The 25,447-nt window shown below is 40.5% G+C and overlaps 1 protein-coding gene across 1 annotated transcript; it reads left to right on the top strand.

Moving 5' to 3' along the window:
• Positions 1-1,060: 1,060 nt before the first annotated feature.
• nherf1b (NHERF family PDZ scaffold protein 1b) lies at positions 1,061-25,303 on the top strand. The gene is made up of 6 exons (XM_088436990.1): positions 1,061-1,925; positions 17,459-17,629; positions 19,709-19,862; positions 22,098-22,141; positions 23,880-23,990; positions 24,284-25,303. Exons 1-6 carry the CDS (start codon positions 1,371-1,373, stop codon positions 24,419-24,421), a joined length of 1,173 nt encoding a protein of 390 aa, XP_088293116.1. The 5' UTR covers positions 1,061-1,370; the 3' UTR covers positions 24,422-25,303.
• The last annotated feature ends 144 nt before the right edge of the window (positions 25,304-25,447 follow it).

Genomic DNA, 25,447 nt, shown 5'->3' with positions numbered 1-25,447 from the left:
ACATTTATCAGCTCTCTGCATGGAAAATATTTTTTTTCAGGACTTTTGCCCTGTCCAAATTTTTTTCTGTAGTGGGGCCTGGTACTTCTGAGAAGCCAGACAGTCAATTAGCTTGTCATGAGCACCTTCGCTTAAATAATTGTGTCTCCATTTTTTAAAATTAAATTTTAAAGTAGTAATAAGTACACTTAAATGTGTATCTTTTAACATTGACAAAAGAAAAACGCAATATAAATAAACATTCAACTGATGTTTTACAGGGTTTATACAGGTTACATGTTAGTCTGAAACAGACAAAAAACTTACATAACTATATATGTATGTATAGACTTTGACAATAAGCGTGCCACTGCACCACCTGGGCCATGGATTTGGATTTATAGTTCACACGGCAAAGGCAAAGCCTGTTCCCCTGGGTCATCCCAGGTAGTGTTTGTAGGGTACTGGGAGGTAGAAGGTAAAAACATGTTTCACACAATTTTGATGTGAAAAGATTTCAACCAAGTGCTGTACGTTAACACGCTTCTTGTTTGAGCGTCCATACATCTTCTGGAGCTACTTATCCTCACCAGGGTCACTGGTGCCTATCCCAGCTGTCCATGGGCAGTAGGTAGGCGGGAGACCCTGAACTGGTTGCTAGTCAACTGCAAGGCACAGAGAGATGAACAGCCATTCACACACCCAACTACACCTAAGGACAATTAGTATGTCCTCTTGTTTGAGCAGCATATGCATAAAAATACAAAATCTCAAATTGTATAAAAGCCCGTTTTAGTGATTTTCGCCAAGTTAAAAATACAAACGAATTAAAAAAACTAACGAGACAGCCTACAGCTTTGTTATATTGTAATGTATGTACTGCATCCTACTGAAAGAGTTCTACTTCAAGACAGGAAGCTATTTAATTATTCAAATGCGAATTTAGCATAATTTGCTTTTGAGTTCGGTCCGATTCTGTTGCCCGAGTGTAGCTAAAGGAATAACCGCTGACCCGTTTCCCATTGCTGTGCGACTGACTGCTTTGCATGAAGCGGCCAGTTGGGCTGGTCCGTGAACGCACCTCCCTCTTCCTGAGTGGACTTTCTACTTGGGTCGTGTAGAGTCTGCTGACGGGAGTTTTTGGACCGGGACCTTCGCTCCGCGCCGCAAGCGGGTCACGCAGAGGACCACAGACCAAGTCAGACTTTGAACCCGTTTCTCGGTGTAGTAAAGTCAAACGTGCGCTCGCCTATTTGTTCGACGAGCTCGCACTTCTTCGTTTGACGCTCCCCACTCAGAAGCGGCGGCAGCATCCCTTCGGTTCGCTCTTCGAGTCTTTTCCACGGGTATCGAGCAACAGGTTGAGCCGCGGCCGAGAGAAGCAGCCGACTATGCCGAGTAAAAGCCAGTACCTGCGGCCCCGGCTCTGCGCGCTGGATAAAGGCGACAACGGCTACGGCTTCCATCTCCACGGGGAGAAGGGCAAGACCGGCCAGTTCATACGGCTGGTGGAGCCCGACAGCCCGGCTGAGTCGTCTGGGCTCCGCGCCGGGGACCGCCTGGTCTTCGTCAACGGGGACGACGTGGAGAACGAGAGCCACCAGCAAGTGGTGAGCCGGATCAGAGCCACTTCGGGCCGGCTCGAGCTCGTCGTGGTGGACCCGGACACGGAGCAGCTGCTGAAGAAGCACAACATCAAGTGTCTGAAGGAGTACGTCGATGAAGGGATCCCCGTCCCGTTGCCTTGCGAGGATGAAGAAGAAGACGACAAGCAGCGGCAAGACGACGAGGACAAGGGGTCCGAAAACGGAGATGAGCGGCGATCCGAGGGCGTCCGGGCGGAGGAGGAGCGAAGCGAAGGTTCCAGGGGGAGCACGCCGGTGCCGGACAGTAACGGAGAGATTCACGGCGACGTCGAGAGGAAGCTGAGCGTTAATTCAGACAAGGTACGTCGCTTCAGGAACTTTACCGGATACACCTGCGTCGTCATTCGAATGCAATTGACACGAAAGGAGTCTGATTTTACATTACAGAGTTCAATGCCTTTGTGATGGTACTCACGCTCTTTACCCAAGTAGAAACGCATTCACGCCTAGTCGAGGGTAAATATAAGAAACCAGAGTACCCAGAGAACAATTGTGCTGACCACACAAGTTCATATGCAACTAAAATGTCTGAAGCAATGGTTTAAAACTTTGTTATAAAAAACATACCGACTGTACATATAGTCACAACCATCCTATATATTTGAAATATAGTTTGCACAATATTTGCACTCTACTAGCAGGTCTCACCAACATGGTTCCCGTGGGTACTGGGTAGCCCTCAAAGTCCACATAAGTAGCCTGGGCCTCTTGCAAAGTACAGCTCTCCAGTGATGGGGCATTGGGATTTCCAAGGAATGTTGCGGAATTGAACAGTTGAAAATGTAAACAGTTACTGATCTTTATAGAAATACTGCATATCGTCAGCTCGGTAGCTAGCATTGCTACTTACTTTGACTTTTGAAAGTTTTCAGAAAGGAAGAAAAAAAAAACAATTCCAGTTACTTCAATTTGAATGAATTTCTGACAATCTGCACAGATGTCAAGAAAAGGGGGGGAACTTACAAGCTTATTTTTAAAAATGATTTTTCTGACTGTTTAACATAACTTCCACAATTGTGTTGTAAGACTATCAATATCCTCCCGTGACCCAGTCTTTTAATTTGAGTCCGCTGTTGTGGACATTGGTGTTTGGTCTATGTCTTTTGACTCATATGAGCTACCTTACCAAGTCCCAGAGTGCTCAGTAGAGGACATGCTGCCCTTTCCAATTATATCTCATATGTTTGAGTGGGATGCACTAAATTTTACTGAGACAAAATGTTCACAAAAGTAGACCCGAATGAAAAGGCCGGGTCTCTTGAGGATATGATATTTATCTCTTTCTTTGTTATATCATTATTGATCATTTCTGAGAAAGCATTCACATGACCAAAGACAGCCAAGTTCGGCATCCGGCGCCCCAGTGATCCAAGTGAGTTCGGATGGGTGAAATTCAGCTTTTTTTTTTTTTTTCAAATCGATCAAGGCGTTTAAAAAAAATAATCATGATTTAAGGACTACAGAAGCTAATTACTTCTGAGAGTCTCAACTTCTGAACATTAGGCCAATACTTAACCAAATCGGGTCTTAAAACAATTAATTGAAATGATTCTCGATTATTTGCACAATCACAATCACAATCACAATTATAATGCACAATCAAGTGATTCTTACATTTGAGGATTTGACGTACAGTTTATAGATGATTTATGCTGCGATTATAGTACATCAATGTCATCTACAATGACAACAAAGATATTGTTAAATAGAAAAAAAAAAATCTGAATTTATTTGTCATTTGGGGCAGGTGCTGTGGCTGCTCTGTGTACATTAAACAGAGTGGAGGTGGAAAGTCTCAGGTGACATTTCCGAGCGAACCTCTCAAATGAGATTAAACGCTGAGAGCGACGTGAAGAATAGCTCCTCTGTGTCACTCACGTAGTGAGCCGCCCCCACATGCTCTTTGCCTCGGGCAAGCTGGCTGGACATTTGCTGTGGGTGCGGAGAAACGACAAACAATGTGGTTCACATCACAAAAACAGAACAAAGACCCCCATCGACTTCCTCCTCGCAAATATTTTAGAATGTGGAGGTTTTTCTGCAATGATTGGCAGGCTGCTCGAGTTACCCGCGAGGCTGAAGACAGATGAATATTTTTTATTAAGCCAAGGCAAATATTTTACAAACCACAAGAGCAGGATGCGCTTGTGTCTACTTAATCTCCCTAAAACGCTCTAAATTAAATTTTCTAGACTTCGGAGCTTTGTTTTTGTGGACACATTCTCTTTCCACAGTGGCCACTTGTTGTTGGGCTTGCTTTTATTTATCTTGTTCCAAGTTCTCACGCTTGTTTGTGTGTCTGCGTGTGTGAGGCAACATTGGGGTTCGTTTAAAAAGCACTGGGCGAGAAGCGTCTCGATCCGCTTCCGAACATCTGCGTTCCGCCGCATTGGGGATGTTTACCCCCAAGGCTGTTTGTGTCTGTCTATGTCTGAGACCCCCTGCTTGCTTGCCTCGCTTGCAAATTGCGTCTTTTCTTCCTTTCTTTAAGTGTCGTCGACCAATAGTTATCACCAAAGCTAAAACGATTCATCCAAAACTAATCGACAATCAAAAAAACCCGTTCACTGCCATTGACGGCTATGGACGTCAAAGATGCTTTTTTTTTTTTGACTGGGGGTCCCATTGAATGGGTTAATTATTCCCCTTTTTATTATACATCACCGGTATATGCAGTGTCAAACAATAAAAATGCATTACTCTGAAGTAAATCAATGACTTCATTAGCCATTTCTCTTAAGATCATTGAATTCATTCACTGCCATTGACGGTGAAAATAACTACTCAAGTCATTTCCTCAGCACTGGACATGCCGAGTGAAAATCATCATCATCAATAAGCAGTTGATTTTGATATGCAAAGCAGATTACAGGGAGAAAAGCAACATGTATTTTGTATTATTAGCAGTAGCCATTTACTACATCGAAAATATGCACTCTTTTTTTTTTTTTACTTTTTAATAAATCTTTTCAAAGGAAACATAATTTACTACTTCTCCCTTCTCTGATTGTAATCAGAATCACACACATGAAAAGACAACAGAATTATTTTTGGGGAACGTGAGGTAAAGAAATGTTTCTGTATCTGTACATACTCTTCGGGCCTGTTCATTGATTACAATAATTGACAAGAATGACAACTGGTCATACTTTCTCCTAAATTAAATGATGTTTTAAAAATATAAAAAAAGGGAAAAAATACTTAACTCTTGTGCAGTATTTTGATCATTTTTGGGTCATTTTCTTCCACATCATTCTCACATTATTTCAGCCAATAGATGGCACACACATAATCGACATGAGTCGATTGTGTAATAACTAAGTGGTCGTGCCATTTTGAACTTTGACATTTTGTCACTATCCGGGTGAAATTTCAGCTCCCCAGTGCATTTTTCAGTGCATCCCCTTTGATGTGAAATGATTCAATGTAACAATCAAAGGATTGGATAAGTTACTGCACGAGGATTAACGTTCATTAAAAATAAAAAGAATTTGACGAGTTACAGGATCTTTAGGTATAATAATATTGAGACTGAGAGGCACTACTGCACCGCTGCTTGTATGCACTCAGCAGTGTGGCTAGCTGCAGTACCTGGTACGCAAGCAGCAAAACGACCTTTGGAACCAATTGTGTATTTTTGTGCTTTGTTTGATGATGACGACAGAGCCGCTTTTATTTTTTTTTGTGCCGGTTCAGCTCTCCATGTTGTGACCTTCATTTTCATCCAAGAGCGGTTTCTCTCCTTTATATATAAATACACTCCTCACATGGCGCAAGCGCATCTGCGTAACCATGGCAACCCGCGGCTTCCGGAGAGGGCGTTGCTCTTCGAACTCTCTTTTGTGTTACTTCAAAGATCAGGCCAGACAGGCGTGCTTGGATGTGATTGCTAAACCAGCAGTGTGTGTGTATCACTCTGACTGGACCGCAGTGTACCGGCACAGGAATGCCGGACAGGATGTTGGGAGAAAATCTCAAGCTGTAGAGCTCTAGTAGAAACACACTAATATGAATGCATCGTGGAGACTTTGTCATTGCACCTTATCCCAAGAGTTCAATTTACACTTGTGCAAACTCTGCAGAGAGTTTGCTCTCCATACAAGTGTGAAACAGCACAAACCTGTTGTGAAACCCCAACAAAAGCTTGTTTACAGCTTTCATCTTGTTTTCTGTGCTTGCAGGCCAAAGTGAATTTTACCATTAGGCCATCTGCACAAGTGCGTCAAGAGTAAACATGGGACCAAGCGGTGTGTAATCCTCAAACAACATAACCTAGTATTGCACAAGTACCGAGCCATTGTTTCTTTGTTTTGGGAATGCTAATATATTTTTAAAGAGTTTGCACACTTTAGTTGCACTGTATATATACTGTTATTGCTGTAAAGATAAATTGGTTTTGGGTTCACGCATGAAGAAAAATCACAGGCCATAACATCCTAATTTCTATTGTTAGTATCACAAATAAAAATGTTAAAAATATGATTTCATTTCTGTTATTAGGGGTTTTTTTTTTACTACCTACACTGCAACAGCCATGGTATTAGCTTACCTGTAGATTTTGGTATGTGTTAGCATTATGCTAGCAGGCATTTGTTCATATCTAGTATCTATTTTCTGGACAGCTAATTAAATATAACACCTTTGATACACACATACACATATTGATTATTTTACAGCCATGTTATTTGTCAGCTCACATTAGGCATTTTGTATTAGCATTAAGCTAGCAGACATTTGCAGGACAGCTTTGGTATTTGCTCACATATAGGTTGTATTATCTTGACAACTTATTATTTATCAAATGAAATGATAATGATTTTGGAGAACTGATTACTTGTTTGGATGCCTTTTTAATTTAAAATGGTCTAAATCCTTGAAATGTCAGATTGTCCAAAAGTAAATAGTTATGGATTTCTGTAGCGCTCATTGAAAGCGGACTGATGATCCACACATTGACTCAAAATAAAGCATTTGTGTTTCCTTTGGAAACCAAGGATAAACATTTTTGGCTATTTCTGGTAAAAGGGGTCTTCAAGTCATTCGAGAACTGCAGTTCAAATCGCGTTTATTTAGAGTACAGTGAAATAATTTTCAATTTTTTTACTAGATCATGTTTTTAAAAATCCAATTAATGGACAAAGTAATGGACCATTACTAAAATAATTTTCAGTTGCAGCCATACTGTAAACTTTAGTTGTACAGAACTGCAATAAATCAATTTCTAGAGCCGATGATGGAATGCAAATTTGATATTTAAATATAGTGCACTTGTCTGCATGACCTTTAAGTCCGAATCTCAATACCGCTCCTTGAGCTTTCTTATCTCGTTTTTACCTTTTCCACTCCTCATTTGCAGCATCTGATGGAATGCCATGAGGAAGTGCCAGAAAAGATTTGAGATTCATAAAGGGCACATTTTCATGTTCATTTGTCAGTTAGCTGAGATTAACCGTACTCCAGTAGTTTTTTTGAGTCTGGATATTTTTAAAAGCCTTTCTGTCAGCCTGTTACCATCTAGGAGTCTTTGCCCTCAAAGGACTGCAAAACATTTGCGCTCGTTTCCTGTCATTGTTATCTGTAGAAGGTTACCCCACCTTTTCTTCTTGATTGTCCGCCCACACGCCCTCATCAGAGAGATTGTTTGCTGCGTTAGGACAGCCAGTTATGTAAAAGTCTGCATGGTTAAAATTTTAGCTGCGCTTCCTATAGGTTCTCAACGTTTTTTTCAATTATTTACCCCTTGTGAAATATGTTCTCAGCCAAGTTCCACCTAACCATTGCAAATCATTTTTGGTGACTTAAAACAGAATGTTGTGCCATTTGTATTTGGTTCATCACATTTTGGAGTTTTAACATCTGTTTTGTGTCTGGCACATCACTAATGACAAAGTGCATCTGTATAAAACCTCTCAAAATGAAAGGCGTACAATGTTTTACAAAGGAGTCATCATAACACAATTTAGGAATAAGTCGATTCATGTTCATATCAATTTGCTCTTAATTTGAAAATAAAATAAAACATACTCCTCCTTTCACTGCAATAAAATGCATTAAATTAGATTTGGTAATACCTGCAGACACCGTTTTACCCTTGGTGTACCCTTAGTGCATCTGCAACCACACTTGAGGACCGCTGCCATCGGTGATGTTACGATCTTCACCCAGCAAACGGTTACAGCAATGAAATGCACTCAGTTTTGTGTCAAGACACGATCGAGCCCTATCTTCACCATGATCATTTCAAGAAATTGTCATTTGTGGAATTTTGTGTTTAACTTCCCGCGTGTATTTTGCTTTGTTGCGCTAGTACTATAGTTTCAATATGTACAATACAATCACTTTTGTGTGACGATCAAAACTTACCAAATACTGCAGGTTTATAATGTGTTGCGGATATAGAGTGCAATAAACCGAACAGTTTAATCCCAGTGACTAAGAACATTTTGCTGATAGTGTGCTGATTTTGTGCGTGAGATAACGCCGCAAGTGCAATGACACAAAACATATAAAACAATAAATGGTAACAGATACAGATATAGATGGGTTAAATATTAGTCAAGGTTCAAAGTAAACAGAAATTCCAGCTGATAGTGTGTTTGTTAGTTTGTGTATTAGCCAAGCATGTATTCACGTCGCACTGTTGCATGACGTCTAGTGTGTGTGTGTGTGTGTGTGTACAGGATCAAATATATACTCTGTGTTGCCAGCCATTTGTCATTAATAGAGTACATGTTGAAAGAGCCTTTGTGTTCACATCGTTGCACATGCGCTAGTGTCTTTTTGTGACTTCACGTGCGTGTGATAACATTTAGAAGTCGCCCTTCCCGCCTGTTGAAATGCAAGTGACCCGTATGGTAAATTTGACAGAAGATGTTATAGCATTAAATATGCAACAAGTTATTTTTAAAGACTATTACATTTAGAAGAAAGAGTCACTTGAAGCATGGCATACAACACTTTGACTAGGAGTAATGACATGTCAGCAATTTGGGTGTTGTTATATTTCTTTAAATTAATCAGCCGATTAATCAGTAATCAGTATTTCTTTCTGCCAAAAATCAGCATCTGGAAAAATAAAAACATATTGATCTTGTCTTTAAATATGCATTTATTGTGCGAGCAAGCTCAGCTATGACAATATTTGATTATACTTACTGGGCGCCAGGCAATCACAAGAGCACATAAACAGCCATTGATACATCCTTGGTCTGAATGAAACAGATTCAAACATGTTAACCACATGCGTCATCGAGTGGCACGCCGCAAATATAATAGGCGGGAAGATCACAAAATCCACAAAAGCTATTTCAATCTCACCTACACACGAGATAAATCAAGCCTCAAGATAGCCGTGGATAGAGCAAGGGAATGTTTTTGGTTACGAGTGGGTTTATAAACTGGACTTTAAATGAATGGGTTTGAGGCGGACGAACTCGACGATCTTTAGAAGCTGACAAAAGCCGTCCACAAAGTTCGACACTGTGTCGCACAGACGTCCGAGTAAACGATGACTCTACAAATAGGCGGTAGCAAACCAAAGTCACATTTGCATGCGGTATTTAATATTTCATTGTCAAAGCCCGTCAGGGCCAGGTTCCATCTGTGAAGCAGTTCCGAGATGCTTTCATCGCCAGCAGCAATACTTAACAAGTAAACATCTCTGAAAATCTACAACGCAATAGAACTGAGAAAACTCATTAGTGATTGCTATTCTGAAATAAAGAACAATAATTCCTAAGTTCCAACTGTGACAAAATAACTGCCCTTAGGATGAGTTGGATGGCTTTTAAAATGAATTGCCTTTTGACGGTTGAGTTTTGAAAAAAATTGGGGGAAAAATTGGAAATTATGTAAGTGAGCCTGCACAGTGCATGCCGTTAGATAAATAAATAAATACATATGTAAATAAATACATACATAAATAAATAAAATATCGTGACAGGTTGGCCTTTTCATTGCTGGTGTTTGCATAAGACAGCTTTTCAAATGTCACAGAATGGCAGAATGACCATGAAAAATCATTGCCGTGACTCACATAAAGCGAGTGCGCCGTTCGCAAAAACAACAGTTTCTGTGAAACACTCAACGCAAACAGTTGCCCTCAATTTGTCACCGATGCAAATCATAATGCGCCGTGTCACTAATAGGTCTTAGTGACGCCAGTCCCAACAACAGCTCCACTGTACTGTCATGAGTCCAAGGCCACAGTGGGCCAGGCAGGGCCTGAAACCTGGGCCTTGTGTCCATGCGTGTAAAAGTGGGAGGGTGCGTTTCTGGTGATAGTGATTTTGTCGCTACCGGAGCGAGAGTCCACAATGCCGCATTCCATTCTGCTAAAGGTTCACCACCCCGGCCGGACAATAAGCGGGAGGGCCGCGCCCTGCCGGGGGTGGAGGGGGAAATGACTTGCTGCTCACCCTGAAATAGACTCACCCCTTCTTGTCCGCCTCCATTCCCACCATGCAGCAGGCATTATTAAGACTCTGTGAGAACTGCTGCATTATTATATTGTATTGTTGTATTATATTGTCTGTCTACATGTGTTGTGGCACCGTTTGTGTCCAAAGATCCATTGCTTGAAGTTCTATCAAGTAGATCGTCTCGACCTTTGTCTCATTTGTTTGTTAAACTCAACCGACAGACACAAAATATTTTCGCTTTACCACTAACTACTCGATTAATCGATTTTCTTTTCGGTAGCCTGATATCGAAGCATAAAACCACGAACTGAACTGTAACCCATTTAACCAATTTAGAGATAATGTGTCATTCTGCAGCAGGGTGGCGTATAGCTTCTGGCAGGGTGTACATATACTCATGTTGTGTAATATGTTCTTATAAGGTTTTTTTTTTTTTGCTAAATTATATCTTGTTATATCTTGTTAAATTATACCTTGTTAAAGATATTTGTTAAAAATAGTTGAAGATCTGAAAGCGTTGGATATAATGAATCATATTTTATAGTGATAAACAACAGGATGCTAATCGTCCACTAGCATTAGGCTAATGTTAATGGCGACGCTAAAACATAAATAACAACTACTACTTAATGTAGCTTGATGCTATTTTAGCTAAAGTACCATAACTTGATGTTACTTAATTCAATAGGGTTGTTTAAACTCTACAAATATGTTCATAATTAATTGTAAGTAATTTCAAACAATAAAATACAGAATGAGAATTGTGAACGTATGATCATCTATTGTGGTTATACTTTGCAAGGGCGTACCCATTTTCTATGGGGTGACCAGCATGTTAGAACACCTCAGTGCAGATTGGCCCCGGGTGGCATGTGCAATCAGAATTTCATGAAGTCAAATAATTATTTATATCTTTTTATCTTTAAATGTAAATATGCAGTTAATGTAAATAACAGGCAGGTATCGAGGGGTCTGAATATACCGTTTGCATGTAAAAATGCCCAAAAAATTTACAGCTGTTAGAGTTTTTTCCTAAGGTGGGAGTGGCCAGAGACTGACTAGGTCAACACGTAGCTCCACCCCTGACTACTAGGGGTCAGGAAGATTGTCTGAGAAGATAAAACTCACTGAGCTGTCAGTCAGCGGCCGGTCATCTAGGTGTGTTTAAAAAAAGAAGACACGTGCTGCAGACTTTAGAGACAGGCCAGGTCCCGCAAGGGGATTTTCGAGATAACCCAGTCTGTTAATCAATATCTCCCTATTTAGTCTTATCACAGGCTTTACCCCTGCCGTGTCGACTGCTATTGTTTGTCTATTTTCAGGTCTTTTCCCCTTATAGCAGGAACCCTCTCCAGAATGTTGCTTTTCTGTCTTTTGTGGAGTTTGTCCCATCTCGGAATGGAAATCGTGGACAGTAGGTTGCTTTGTTTCCCTCCCCTGCCTGTCTCACAGCTGGTCCAATGGTCCTACTTGAAATCCAACACCCCCTGTCCCACCAGGGAGAGCGGTGCGCCCCACGAACTCTCGAGCACAAAACAAGCAGTGTGGTGGTTAAAGGGGAGCAGGTACGCAATCGTGGAGCCATCAGACATTGAATGTGTTTGGCTGTCACGATGTTAATCTGTGCAAAAAAACAACACATGAAACTCACAAGGTCCACAAGGCCGCCTGATTTGTCGTGTCACAGAGTTACCATGGTGCCTGGCGGAGTGTCACCGGGAGCTTATTATTTATGCTTGATCAAAGCGGGCAAACTTGTGAGAGCGCCGCCCCCTTTCAATGAGAGGAGAGGATAAGCGAAATAGAGACTTGAAAGAGTGACCAGCTGAGCGTGACAGCTTCACTATCGGCACAGCTTCATGTAGCAGATGCTTGAACAGAAGGAGGCTAATTTATATTGTCATGAAAAAACATCTCCACTTGGACATTTTATCGCTCTTTGTCTTAAAAAAAAAGACGAAAAGTTGTGTGGGATGAGCCGGGCCGTGCAGGAGGGGAAAAAAAAAATCTGAGAGATGCTTCACTAGTGTGCTAGTGGAATAATTTAGCCCCTCGCACAGTTTGGCATTTGCACAAATGTGTCTCATATATGGAGAATGTTGTTGATTAATATACAATAATATTAATGTTCATCATAAAATAAACGTGTTTGTATATTTTTTCATTACTTGGAAAGTTCATTCATGATTCATGGAGCGTGACGAAGAGATGGGAGGTTCCATTATGAGTACGGGGTGTGGAACATTCCCTTGATACCATATTTTCTGCAAATGAGTGTTTGACCAAAGTTAATGACTAATGATTTTTTTTTAAGATTTATTGGCACTTTTCCATCACCCAAACAAATCCCTTAAGTGCATAAAGGCCTCCATGAGATGAAAACGCAAACGTTCGCTTCTCTCTAGAAAAACTATGAGCAACTCATCTGATACAAAGCGGCCATCTTGTGAGAATCTTTTTGGAGAATATAAAATGAGGCCTGGCATTGTTTGGAGATGGTTGGTATTCAACACAACTTCTCTGGTTTTTATGCCAACGCCTGGCTGAAGCAGAGATTCAGAGTGCACACTCTGGCCACTTCATTAGGTACACCTTCACTCTCCAAAGAGCTGTATAAAATTCAGATTAGGTCAATATTATATTGTATGGACTATGATTTTTTTTTTTTCCTCATTCACTGTCATCCAGCTAAAATCAAGTTTTGATTTATGGGTTAACTTATTCATTGCCAGCAAAGTAAAATGTCTCTAGCCATAAACGGAAGCGAACGTATTCATGTTTTGAATATTCTTCCTACTTTTTTGATAACATTGTTTAACAATTCCGAGGGAATATAAATCTAATCTATAGATCTAAAATTTACCAAAACGTAAACAAATGGAGCGGACATTTTCCAGGGTCAGAAGAATCTTTTATGACGTTAACCGTATATTTAATTTAAAAGAATTTCCCAAAAATTACATTTTGGTTATTATTATTATCTGCAATCTGATTTTTATTAAAGGCCAATGTTCATATTCATTAAAATGCAGAATATCAACTATCAGATATAGATTGTTCATACGAGTATATTTTCTTTTTTTTTTCTTTTAAGGTCAGCATCTATAAATGCGTAGCAATAACAAAATCAGACTATTGACCTTCATATTGTGGTGTTACAAATTAGTGAGCGAATATACCTTTTCTATTCCTGTTTACATTTTACTGAGTACTGCATTGTGGCGCCTACAATATGCCATACGTCATATTTTCCTTTTGCGTGTCAATCTGCAAGCACAGACAATAACTAACCCCTCCTGCCTTCACTTACAACTCTATACTCTTTTTCTCTTTATTTTTTTCAGACCTAGAAAACAATGAAACAAGTTATTTTGTTTGAAATCTAGTATTATCTCATAGAAGTCACCAAGTACAGTTTATTCCAAGATGTTGGTTTATCTCCAATTGGAAAAAGAATTCCTTAAGTAAATCGTACAGCCACTATATAGAATCCCTAAAGAAATGACGTATTTCTAATTTGTTTGCTTGAGCAGCAAGCTGAGCGTGATTCTTGACATTGCACACGCAAATTCCCTTGAGCGACATTCATGGCCTGCCTGGATGTTTTTGCCTCCTGCTGACAAACAAACCAGGAAGGTGAAAACATGGCCTCCTGGATAGTGAGTGACAGATTAGAAGCGGATTAGGAAAGTAATCAGTCAGTTGCAGCCTTAATTGGATTACTAGTCCTGCCAGATGTTGTCTGATCCCACGCAAGACTTAACGTGGTTCCTCTTCCTTTGGTCAAGGTTGTTAATGTTTCAAATTTAGTTCCCTCTCCTGATTTCCATGTTGTTCACGTTTTGGATTTTTTTTTCTTCTCCTCTCTTCCTTAAAATGCTCCTTACCAGTGTTAAGAGGTGTGTGTGCATGTTTTATTTCTGTGTTTAGAGGGTTTGTGTTTATATTTCGCTTTGATGTCAGGAAGTTGGTTAGAGCAGAGGGAAGCATATTGAGAGAAGATGTGTCAACAGTTCCTGTGTTACACTTCCCTCCTTAGTTTGTGTCACTGAGAGGTTGCTCATCTTGAAACAAGGCTCACGGCACACAATAGAAAACTTCAAAACGTGACTTTGAACTTAATTCAGTACTTAATACTCAGTAACTTAATAAAATAAAGCCACACAATATTCTCAAAGCAGTCTCCATATACTGTTTCGCTATACAGTGCTTCACGTTCCAATTAGTTTGCTCTCTATTTGAAAATGTACTGTTTGTCACGTAGATTTGCTGGTCCCTGTAGAAACGCAGTTGAAATTTCACATGCCCCTAAAGTGCCTTTACATACCCCTACAGTAGTCAGAATTGATCGATGAATAGACAACTAATCGATCATCAAATTAATCGATTTGTGAAACTATTTTAGGGGTCAAATGATGATCTAGAGCCAGTTTTAAAATTAAAATTAAAATTGTCCAGTTTGCCAGCCTCTCAGCAGGAATTATACCTTCATTTGTGTTATCATTTATGAAAAGAGACTGATTGTCTTTTGTTGCAGCTAGCTTGCAGGGAGCTGATTCAGTTCAAAAAAGTTGGTGAGCACAACATTAATCGTTCTTGTGTGACATTAGTTAATTGTTGTTCAGTTGCTTTTTTCAACGATTTTTGGAACGATTACTCCGCTGAAACAAATTTTCATAGAAGGCTAAAAAATACCGTTGCTCGTGCAGTGAGGGAAACACTGCTTTGTGTGTGTGTTTTTTTTAGTCACAGATAAGGTTGCCCCTACTTCCAATTGATCGGACTTCACAGAGTTATCACTTTGTAATTAGCAGCACACTCCCTCAGTGTTTTGTGTTTGTAGCTTCAACACATCCGGTAAATCTGAACAAGTTCCAAGTTGTGTTTATCAGATGGTTGCTGTGCACCTGTACAATGAGCACCTCAATAAAGATAACAAAGAAGGTAATGAGCAGCAGAACCACGTCAACGTTTTCTTCTCACTCAGTCACCTCTGTGCCTGTTCTGCAAATTCCTCTCATTGCAGTCCCGCCGGGGAATTCTTTTGCAGTTTCTCTCAAATGAGCCCTCCCAGGAGGCACCTTGGTTGTTTATTTTATTTTATTTTTATTTTTTGGGGGAGGGGTGCACATTTTTCCACTATGGTTATCCTAATACTAATAACAGTATTGTAGTAAGTACATTTTTGACTTGACTTTGCCTTTAAGTGAAATTTGTCAACTGATGGCACAGTATCACAATAACTGGGGTGGGGGTGGGGGCTTCTGTGCTTTGACACGATATCCTCGTTGCACAGTCAAGTGGGGAAAAAAACGAACACAGAGTAGCTTGTGGTGAACTTGACATCTTAACTTTCCAACTGACAGGATGTACTGTCTCGCTGTATGTAGTAGATACAAATCCTGAGGTGAGAGGTCCGACAAACATGGTGATTCAGACAAGTTAAGTGAACATTAACTCATCCGAGATAGGGGAAAGGCAAGCTTCATCACTTTCCAATGCACCACGTGCTTTGGATTGCGTAAACCAGAGCTGCTTAAGGTGAAGGATGGCAAATCATAGACAATCGCTTGAATGTAATGATTGACCCGCCTGTCGAAAGTCCAAAGTGCTTATCGGGTGCTCATCTGATCAGCGCAAAACATGTGGAGCGCAAAAAATGCTTATTCAGCGTTACTATTGACAACAGAGTGCTGTCATTACATCTACAATGACACATTATGTCCTTAGGAGTTTTGATCAGTATAAAACGATTATTGTATTCTATTTCTATTCTATTCTATTAATTTTCCAATGACAGCACATGTTCGCAAGACTCAGGTGATAACCAATCACATTTTGTAAGCGTCACATGACCAAACCCAGATAACAGGTGAGCCGTTATTGGTTGTGAGTCTTGAGCACATGTGATGCCATTTTCAGTCAACAACCGTTGGAGAAATGTGTTTTGACTAATGGTACAATAAAAATATTCAGCTGTCGAATTAGCTATCAACTGAAAATAAACTTTTTCCCTGAGATAGACTAATATCTTTTTTCAGGGCCGATACAGATTCTGTTGATCTATTCGTTTATTCGATTTCGATTTTCGTTTCGTTTATTCGATTTAGAATACATTTCAGATAACACATATCTTTGTTATGTTATGAGGAAAAATAAATAAATAAATAAATACAAAAATTGGGGCGTTTTGAGGTACCTAATCACCAACAAGGTGAATGAAAACTTAAACATTTAATCAGCTCCCTACGCTAAATAAATTCCTCCACAATCCTGAAACTTTAACTTTTGTTTGTTTTAAAAAATGAAATAAAAGATGCTTGTTCCCAGGGTCAGCAGAATCTTTTATAAAACTAACAGATTTTTTTACATTTAAATAGTTCACTGACGTAGCATTGTTTTGAAACCCGATACTCGTTGAATTAGCAAATATATTCGGCCATAATCAGCCTGGCCACTAGTCTCTCTAATTGGCTAAGTGAGTGTAATATAGCTTTAAAAAAAAAAAGAAGACCATTTACCATTTTGGAATATTCTAATACGTCAACGGTGTCCATCTGGAACAGTTACTTTTTCTCATTCTCACCTTCCTGATTTCTCGCAGCCTCTTGTTAGCGCAACAGTACACATATATTTGATCAGTATTTCATGTTGAGCACGCGTACTCTCCCGCTGCTTTTCTGTAGAAGGGTTATGAGTCATTTCGATATAATTACAGGTTGCGCATTTTTCTCCCTGACAGAGGGCAGTAGCTCGGTCACGGTGACAAAAGGTTACCCTGACTTGGCCCTCCCATGCGCTGTCCCGCTAATAACTCGTCCGATGTTCCGATCGCTTCAATTTAAAATCTATTAACGTGTTCCCAGCTAAATAAAGAGCCGAGTTCACGTTTGCAACGGAAGGGAGGTCCAGGGATTTAGGAGGCTTTTCCTGGATGACAATAATGCGTCCTGCCATCCCGGAGGGGGACTGGATGAGACAAGGTGGTTAGAGGTCAACGCCCAGAATCCATTGTCCCGGTTGGCTCCCGAAACATGCCGGAAGCGCTCCCTTCCTCAAGTGCCCCTTGGTTAGCCCTCCTCAAAACTTCCCTCCAATCACACGCCTCCGTCGTAGAAGCTTCCTTCCTGGCGAGCGGCCGGTGTCGTCGAGGACTCGAAGCGCAGTTTTCTTTTATTGGACGCCGTCACAAACACGTTGCCGAGCGCATCAGCATGCGGCAACCTCCCGCATGTTTGACCTGGGAATCATATTCATGCTTAACGATTCCTTTGAGCTCTCGGTGGTCTTCGTGCCTCTTGTTCTTCACGAGGACACGCTCATGGTCGGAGAACATACCGTGCAATTCATCAGGCCTGGCATACACACACGTGGGAATAAAATGTCCCATTTCTCTCCTCCGTCCTCTTGCAGGAGGTGAGCCCCAAGCTGCGACCACGTCTCTGCGTGATCCGGCGAGAGGCAAACGGATATGGCTTTAACCTGCACAGTGAGCGCGCGCGCCCTGGCCAGTACATCAGAGCTGTGGATGAAGACTCCCCTGCAGAGAGGGCAGGCCTGCAGCCTAAAGACAGGATAGTCCAGGTACAGTACTTACTGGGTGTCACAAAGCTAGAACGTAGTTGCATTTTTCTTATAAATATTTTTAAAAAAAATCAGGCTGAGCCCTTTGAAAATTGGCCGGCAACCAGTTCAGGGCGTCGCCCCCTACTGCACATAGCCAGCTGGGATTGGTACCAGCAGGCCCGCAACCCTAGTGAGGATAAGCGGCTGTAGAAAATGGGTGGATATATGCAGGTAGTTCACAACAAAGACAGTTGCAGCAAGTTTAATGTTACCAAGTTCAAAACAGGTTTAAAGTTTTGGCACATTCATCTTTCTATGGCGCGCATAATCTACTAATCCCTCATTTTCATATACTTTGATTTGCAATTCTCAACAGTATTCTAATTTCTGTAGTCCTTTGTAAAATTTGTTTGATTTCTATTTGGTGTTTAATCAAAATACGACATTTCATTCGAATTTGGGGAAACAAAGAGGGAGTACGATTCCACAACACAACACAACAAACGAACAAAGTTTTGCAAAAATGTCTCCCAGGTTCCGAGTAACTCAAATCGCCTGTTGGTACCAAATTCGTCCCATCTTTTTTCACATTTTAGAGGGTGTTAACTAAAGAGGAATGTGAGCTAATAGCCTCTCTGTGAGGTCTGAAATCCCCTGGAGTGTAATTGTCTAAGCATGGAATAATGAGCCTCATAAAGGGTTTGGGGTTGGGCTACCCCAGTCCGTACTGCAGTACAGTACTCACCTAGTCAGGACTTGGCTCGGACACTGTTCTTAAGTCTACCGTTTTGAAAAGTCAGGAACTTGATGGAAAGTGTTGCTGGGAAAACTTCCCCTGAGCAAGGCACTAGTAAATCAATCAATTGGAACTTTTATTGTTGCGAGTGAGCAAAAGGTCGACGATTGCAAATTTTTGGGTTGAGTAAAACAAACGACTAACAGACCAGAAAAAAAAAAAGTGAAACGCAAAATATTTTTTTCAGCCAAGCACCCTCTAACCATAGTAAAGCATGTATACTGTAGATGTGTTGTGTAATACTTCTGATTTATTGAACGTGACACTTTCCTTTGTAGTGGTATCTCTAGGTGTATTTTATTCAGAAATTCCTTAAGAGTGATGGCATAACCATGATTTTTTTTCGCTTGCCTGCCAGAAAATTGCATCACTAATGACAATATGCATCTTTATCAAACTTAAAATAAAAGCTTGCAACATTTTGCAAAGGATTGCCTGTAACTTAATGACCAAAACGTTGCTTCATGTTCCAATTAGTTTGCTTTTAATTTGAAAAGAACACATGTACTTTTCCTATCATGGCATTAAAAAGCATTAAGTTAGATTTTCTGATAACTGCAGAAACCCTGTTAAAATTTTACATACATACCCCTTTGAAGGCACTTCAGGGATTTGAGAACCAGTTTGGCAGGGTGCTGTTAGAATTTTGATGTGTTTGAATTTAGACATGGGTCAAATGTCAGATTTATTTCATACAAATATAGTAAGTAAACAAAATAGAGTCTAATAGAGGCTGTGTATTACATAGCTGGAGAAGGAGTTTGCACAGATTTAGCTTGGTGTGGTGAGGGGCGTCCAGTCCCCCCAAGGGCCCCCAGACAACCTCACCACCCACTGAGGAGAGGGCTTTGAGGGGAGCCGACCGCCATTGTTGCTTCTATTACTGGCCAAGCTGCTATTGTCCAGCTTCCTCTCTGGGACTGGCTTAGACAAGCAGGTCCACCCTATGACGTAATCACACCCACACACACACACACATACTGAGACATTTCTCGCAAGTTTCCCATGGTGGTTTCATTCCAGAACACTGACTTGAAAGTCAGACCTTTATATGAATTCACCCACATAAGAGTCTCACGATGATAAACCCAACTGGTTAAATTTGATGTATATCAGTTAGACATTTGGTCCAAGTTGGTGTTTAAAAGAATGTTTGTCCATGCATTTGTGCTCAGACTCAGGATTTCCTGACCTGGAGCAGACAAAGTGGTAATATTGACAAAGAAATCCTGTGTGGGAAACAAAAGAAAATCCTGGCGATTTGTATTTGATTATTTTCTGCGTTTGCGTGCGATCCTCAGGTGAACGGTGTGTCGGTGGAGGGCAAAACACACTCCGAGGTGGTGGCGTCCATCAAAGCCGGCGGGGACGAGGCCCGCCTGCTCGTGGTTGACCCCGACACAGATGCCTTCTTCAAGAGGTGCAGAGTGGTCCCCACCTCAGATCACCTGACTGGTGAGAGCACACACACCCAAAGCACAGAATTGCACCATCACCTTGAAGCTCGTTTGCTTTTTTACTAACTAAGCAAATGACTGCATTTATCTTTTAAAGCTCCACTGCGGCTTTATTGTCAGGAGACACCCTGTGTTGTCAACATGTTCAAGGCACTAAAAAAGCAGGACTTTGCCTCCTGGTGGCTCTTGAAAGCTGCTGTCACACTCTCTTTCTCCCTCTGTCTTCATCCGGCTCGTATTTCTGTCCTCATCTTCTTCTGCCAAGAATCGCAGACAGCGCAGTGATTTTCTCAGACGTAGCAAAACGACTTTTTAATTAAGCTGTAGTCGAAGTACTGATTCAAATCCTTTACTTAGGAAAAATAAAATACAGGCTATGAAAATGCAAAAGTTAATGTATATTTTTGTCAATTATATGCAATGTATCTTTGGCACGACATAAAAATACTCTAGATGCAAAATACTTTTTTGTTACCTTGCATAGTGCTCACACTCAGAAAAAAAAACATCACTGTGGACAGCTTTAGCAAAGCTGCTAGTTAGATTCGGCCACGATAAGCAGGACTGAACTGGCAGCGGGTTCTGCACGAGCAAACAAAACATTCCAACAAAGTGTGATGATGTGACGATAACTTGAAAAAAAAAACATAAATTACATTGTCTTGTCTTTCTGATTAAACAGAGGATGTTTGAACACTAGCTGGTGATTTTTCACAAAAAATCTCTCTTTTTTTGAGGCCAAAAACATACAAAAAAAATAATCATCACAGGGGCGCTTTACTAATTTCCGTTTCAGTTACATTTTCAGCTGCAGAAAGATTATAGTGCGCCTATAATTAATTTGATGCATATTTTTCTCATACATATATGCAACTAATACCTTAAAAACACATTTTGCTGCTTGCTATCAATTAAAAATCACATTGCAGCTGCTACAGCTTCACCTATTTTCTGGGTTGTGTCATGTGACAAGTTGAGTCGTGACTGGTTGTTGCCTGAGCCCTGATTGCATGTGATGTAATTTTCCGTCAACAGCAAGTGGAAAAATAGATTTTTCTTTGTAATAGTTGTAGTTGTTAAATTAATTGCAAACATAATAATAACTTTTACTGATTATAATGACCAAATAAGCAAAATATCCCTTTGAGTAAAGCCCTGGGTGGAAAAAAAAATCAGATGTGTAGAGCTGCTTTTTTTTTTCCTTCATGCGGTGAACTGTTCCTGCCAAAGCTCCTAGAGGGCGCCCTAGCACGCTTGACCATTCGTGTGTGTGCGTATCCAAATAGTGCAAATCTGCTATGAGAAACAATTAATGTAGTCATGGTGCTGCCAGCTGTTGGCATGGCAACCCCTGAGAAAAAGAAAGAAATGCACTAAATGGAGAAAACATTTATTTAAGAGACAATACGAACACTCCTCTAAGCAATAAGTAGCAGATACGTGGACGAGCTGTCAGGTGGAACATCACAGGCCCAGTTCAATACAGCCGTGCAAATGTTTCATAAACTTCTGGAGTGTTTCCGTGACGGTCACTCCGTCTTTCATTCAAACTCCAAGTGCGCTGCAGGGAGGATATTCGAGTGAGGCGTTTCCCAGGTAACCGGCTGAGTTTCACACGCTGCCTACTCAGAGGGTGCTTGCCTACGCTGACTCTTAACTCCACTGCCCTCACACACACACACACACACACACACACACACACACACACACACACACACACACTGGCCAGCCCGCACCATTGTTTGGTTTCCAAGGAGCTCATTCCGAGTGGCCTCTCAGCCTCGAGCTGCGCTAGGACATGGGGAGGCTCCTTTTTGAGCCAAGCCATTCACACAGACTCATAATAATCCAACACGTGCATAGAGCACAGATTAATACTGAAGGACTAGCTATTATCTCCTCTAATAGGCCATCACTAACCATTTATAGGGACCCGAGGAGGGATGGACGGTAAGGGATGGCTGCAACATGATGTTTTGGATGTTGTGTTTCAGAGAGGCTGGTCCTTTTTATACAATGTCAGAAAAAGCTGTTGCCCTTTGGAATAGAGGAGCAGCAGCTAAACAGTGAACCTCTCGTTGAAGACAAACCCCATGTCAAAAATGGATGATGCGGTCATATCTGTGCAATGTAGTGAAGTAGTTGAATTTAAGTGCTGTCTGAAGCACAACTTGAAGTGAATTCATCCCAAAGACTTTGTCAAGAGCATTTGTGTTGTTTTTAATGCCTACAGGTCCATTACCTGAGCCCGGTGTCAATGGAGGAATGGAAGAGAAGGTAAGACTTGCTAGCATGATGGAACGTCCAAGTTTGTTTTCCTCTACGCCTTACTACAACACAGAGTGACATTCTGATGAGTTATTAATCCCCAAATTCCACTTGGACTAAATGTACTTTCCTGTAATTGTATTCAATGTGGACTGTGCAGTAAAGAAGGCGCCACCTAATATGTCTTTTTTTTTTTTAAAGAACAGAAAGTTAGAGCCAAAGAGAGAGTTAACATATTTTAAAAATGGTTCACAGCCAACCAGCAAAGAAATACTTCTCAACAGCAATGTTAACCTTTGAAGGAATTCTGATAGTGTTAAATCCCACACAAACATCGGAGCATAGTTCTTCAACAAGCCAACGGAAAACTAAATGATTGAGTGAGCAGCCATATTACCCAAAACGGAGCCTTCCTGTCAGTTAGGAACTGTATGTGCAGCGTGGAAGGTCCTCCATTGTTACATAATCACCCACAATGATTAAAAAGCCTGCACAAGGTCATGCGTCAGGTGGGACTATGTAGACTTTAGACGGGTGTTGGTTTGGGTTCAGAATTCTTTGTGGAGTTTGACAGGTTTTACAAGCCCATGTTTAGTGGCTTGTTCTCCATCAGCAGGCCGCTACAAAGCAAAGTCCCCTCAAAGTCGTCAAATCAGCTCATTTGGAGTAATGAGCGCCGTAAAAGGACGGAAACATGTGACTTTTTGAACATTAAATCCTCGCAGGAAGCACATGTCGGCGTGGTTTTCTGGTTTCATGAAATGGAGTGATATTTTCCCCTAATGAAATCCGATTCAAACGCGCAGATGGTTTAAATTACAGGCACACAATAATTAGTGAGACCCACACACCTCTCCGTGCTGCCATGGACAAACGCATTCATTATGCTTTTTTTTTATTTTTAGTGTCTTCTTTTTCATGAATGTGTTTAAATTGAATTAATGACGTTTCATAAACACTTTTTGACAGGCATTTCATAGCCCAAAAGTTGTCACAAACACAAGGCTGCCTCCCTGTGGCAAAATTTGGTACTCCAGCATGGCTTGGCTCAACGCAATCACGGAATCGATAACAAAATATATTTTTCTTTCTTTTTTTGTTAAGGTATCGATCAGGACGGTAAATTAACATTTTTCCCAGGGCTTCTCTCTTAAATGCAATAATGAATGACTTTTTTTTTTTTTTATCTAATCAAACAAAGCTGTATTGAATAGAAAATTGAATTTGGAATCGCTACTGCCTCGTGTGGCCGAAAAATGAAACGTCACACTCCCCTCACGTACAGAATCGTCAGAACCAATTAGCTATGTATACGTAGGAAAGACAAGTAGTGTTGAAATAGAACTTGTGGATCACAAACATTTTCATGAAAGCTAATCTCCCATTTGTTTTGTAAAACATACATTCCAGAGATATTTTTTTATTTTTATTTTTTTCAGAAATAATGAGTCAAATTACCCATATCCTCACACATTCATTGATAGACATGTATTATCATGGAGTGAACAGGACTAAGAATGTGCATGTGATTTTTGTTGGCAAATGCTCACCGTTTTCTCTTTGGGGAAATTCAAAGCCGAATCCAGTCAGAAAATTATTGGCCATTGGCGATGCTGGAAATAAGCAGTAATGCATCACTGTTTTTGACCTAAATTTCGGGCTGTGTAAACACATGGAATTGTGATACTGAGGATCAAGCAAGCGTCTGCAGTCGGTCCCAGATGGTTTTTGATGTTTGTCATTTCAGGTGAATGGCAGAGGGGCTCAGAGGGACTCGGAGCTGTCAGTAAGCCCTTCCCCATCCAACGCTTCATCCAACGCCTCACTTACAACACCAACCACAAGCACTCCTCCTGAGGTATGTCACCGTGCGGTGGCGCTTCTGAAGTAGTTTTTACACAGTATTTTTTTTTTTCAATGGTTGAATCACATTTGGTCTTGTTAAGTTTGGCCTTGATTCAACCCAGGTGTTTTTTCTACCAGTGTTGTGTTGCAAACCTGGAAACGTTAGCAGCTAGCCTCTCCAGTTGCTAGCAGCTAGAAGCTAACAGTAGGGGCTAGCAGCAATACCATAAAAACCCAAGAAAGTGTGAATTTGCAATGATTTGTAACTTTTTCAAAGATGTAAACTCTTTTTGGTTCCTCCTTTAGGGTTTGGTGCCGGAGGCCATCCCAGCTCTAAACATGAGCCTCCAGCAAGTGAAAGAGCTGGCTCATCAGAAACGCTCCAACAAACGGGCCCCGGCCATGGACTGGACCAAGAAAAATGAACTGTTCAGCAACCTATAGGGCCTTCAGCTCACCTGACAACAACAACAACAACAACAACAACAACAGCAACACTGTTGCAGTGATTCCCACAAGCATCAGAAAGAACCTTTTCCATCAAAAATCCTGTTATTAAAGTCATATTAGTGTCTTAATTGCTATTCATGTAAAAATATTCCACATTTTATCTAATTGTAATGTACTACTAACATGAACGACAACTGGACTGTTGAATGTGTGTGTGTGCGCGCACGTGTGCCTGCTGCTACACCCACTCACCTGACAATCAAATTATTGTGTATTGTTTAGTTTATCGGATAATCAATTAGAGTGGATCAAACGTCTTAAAATGTCTTTCTGTATTCTTGTTAACAAGAATTTTTGTGTAGATATTACTGATTCCAAATTAGCACAATTTTGCGATGTTTAGAAAATTGGGTGAATGTCATTGCTGTCCTCCAAGCATGGGTTTTAACTGGTAAAAAAAAAAAAAGTGCACTGGTAGCTTTAAACAGGAAAGATTTTAAAAGGGGCTCATAATGTATGTATATATCATATATCATGTATATTTTTACATTTTTGATAGAATCAACTCCACAATGGAAATGTAAGCCTCACAACTTTAATCTGTGTTCAACATGACTCAAAATTTAAACGTCTTATTTGCTCATTTAAAAAAAGAGTATTGTAAAAAATTTTAATCATTTCTAGTGATTTGTTGTTAGTTCAAGATGGTTTATGTTTTAAAGATTATTTGCGCTTCTCTAGATTATGCACTCTTGTCCAGTATTGCAATTATTTTCCAAAAGAATGACGGACTTGTGTGAAGTTGTTGTACAAGCCAGCCAGTGTAGGCAGTGAATAAAGAGTCTATTGTAATAAAGCATCATTTTATCAATCTCATGGACATTTACATGGCTAGTTTTTTTCCTGCCGTGAACTCACTAGGTAGGCATCTATTTTTTTCATCAACAACAATTATAATAAGCTTTAAGACAGTGTTTTAACTCATCCAATTCCAAATTTGTATTTTTACATATCTTTCAA

This window comes from Hippichthys cyanospilos, chromosome 16, assembly GCF_059441005.1.
Source record: "Hippichthys cyanospilos isolate Australia breed blue-spotted pipefish chromosome 16, RoL_Hcya_1.0, whole genome shotgun sequence".
NCBI lineage: Eukaryota > Metazoa > Chordata > Actinopteri > Syngnathiformes > Syngnathidae > Hippichthys > Hippichthys cyanospilos.
This window is presented reverse-complemented; position numbering and strand designations above follow the sequence as displayed.

Coding starts and splice junctions, on each gene's coding strand:
- nherf1b (XM_088436990.1), top strand. CDS start 1,371: ATGCCGAGTAAAAGCCAGTACCTGCGGCCCCGGCTCTGCGCGCTGGAT. Junction 1,926..17,458: donor TGAGCGTTAATTCAGACAAG/GTACGTCGCTTC, acceptor GTCCTCTTGCAG/GAGGTGAGCCCCAAGCTGCG. Junction 19,863..22,097: donor CACCTCAGATCACCTGACTG/GTGAGAGCACAC, acceptor TAATGCCTACAG/GTCCATTACCTGAGCCCGGT.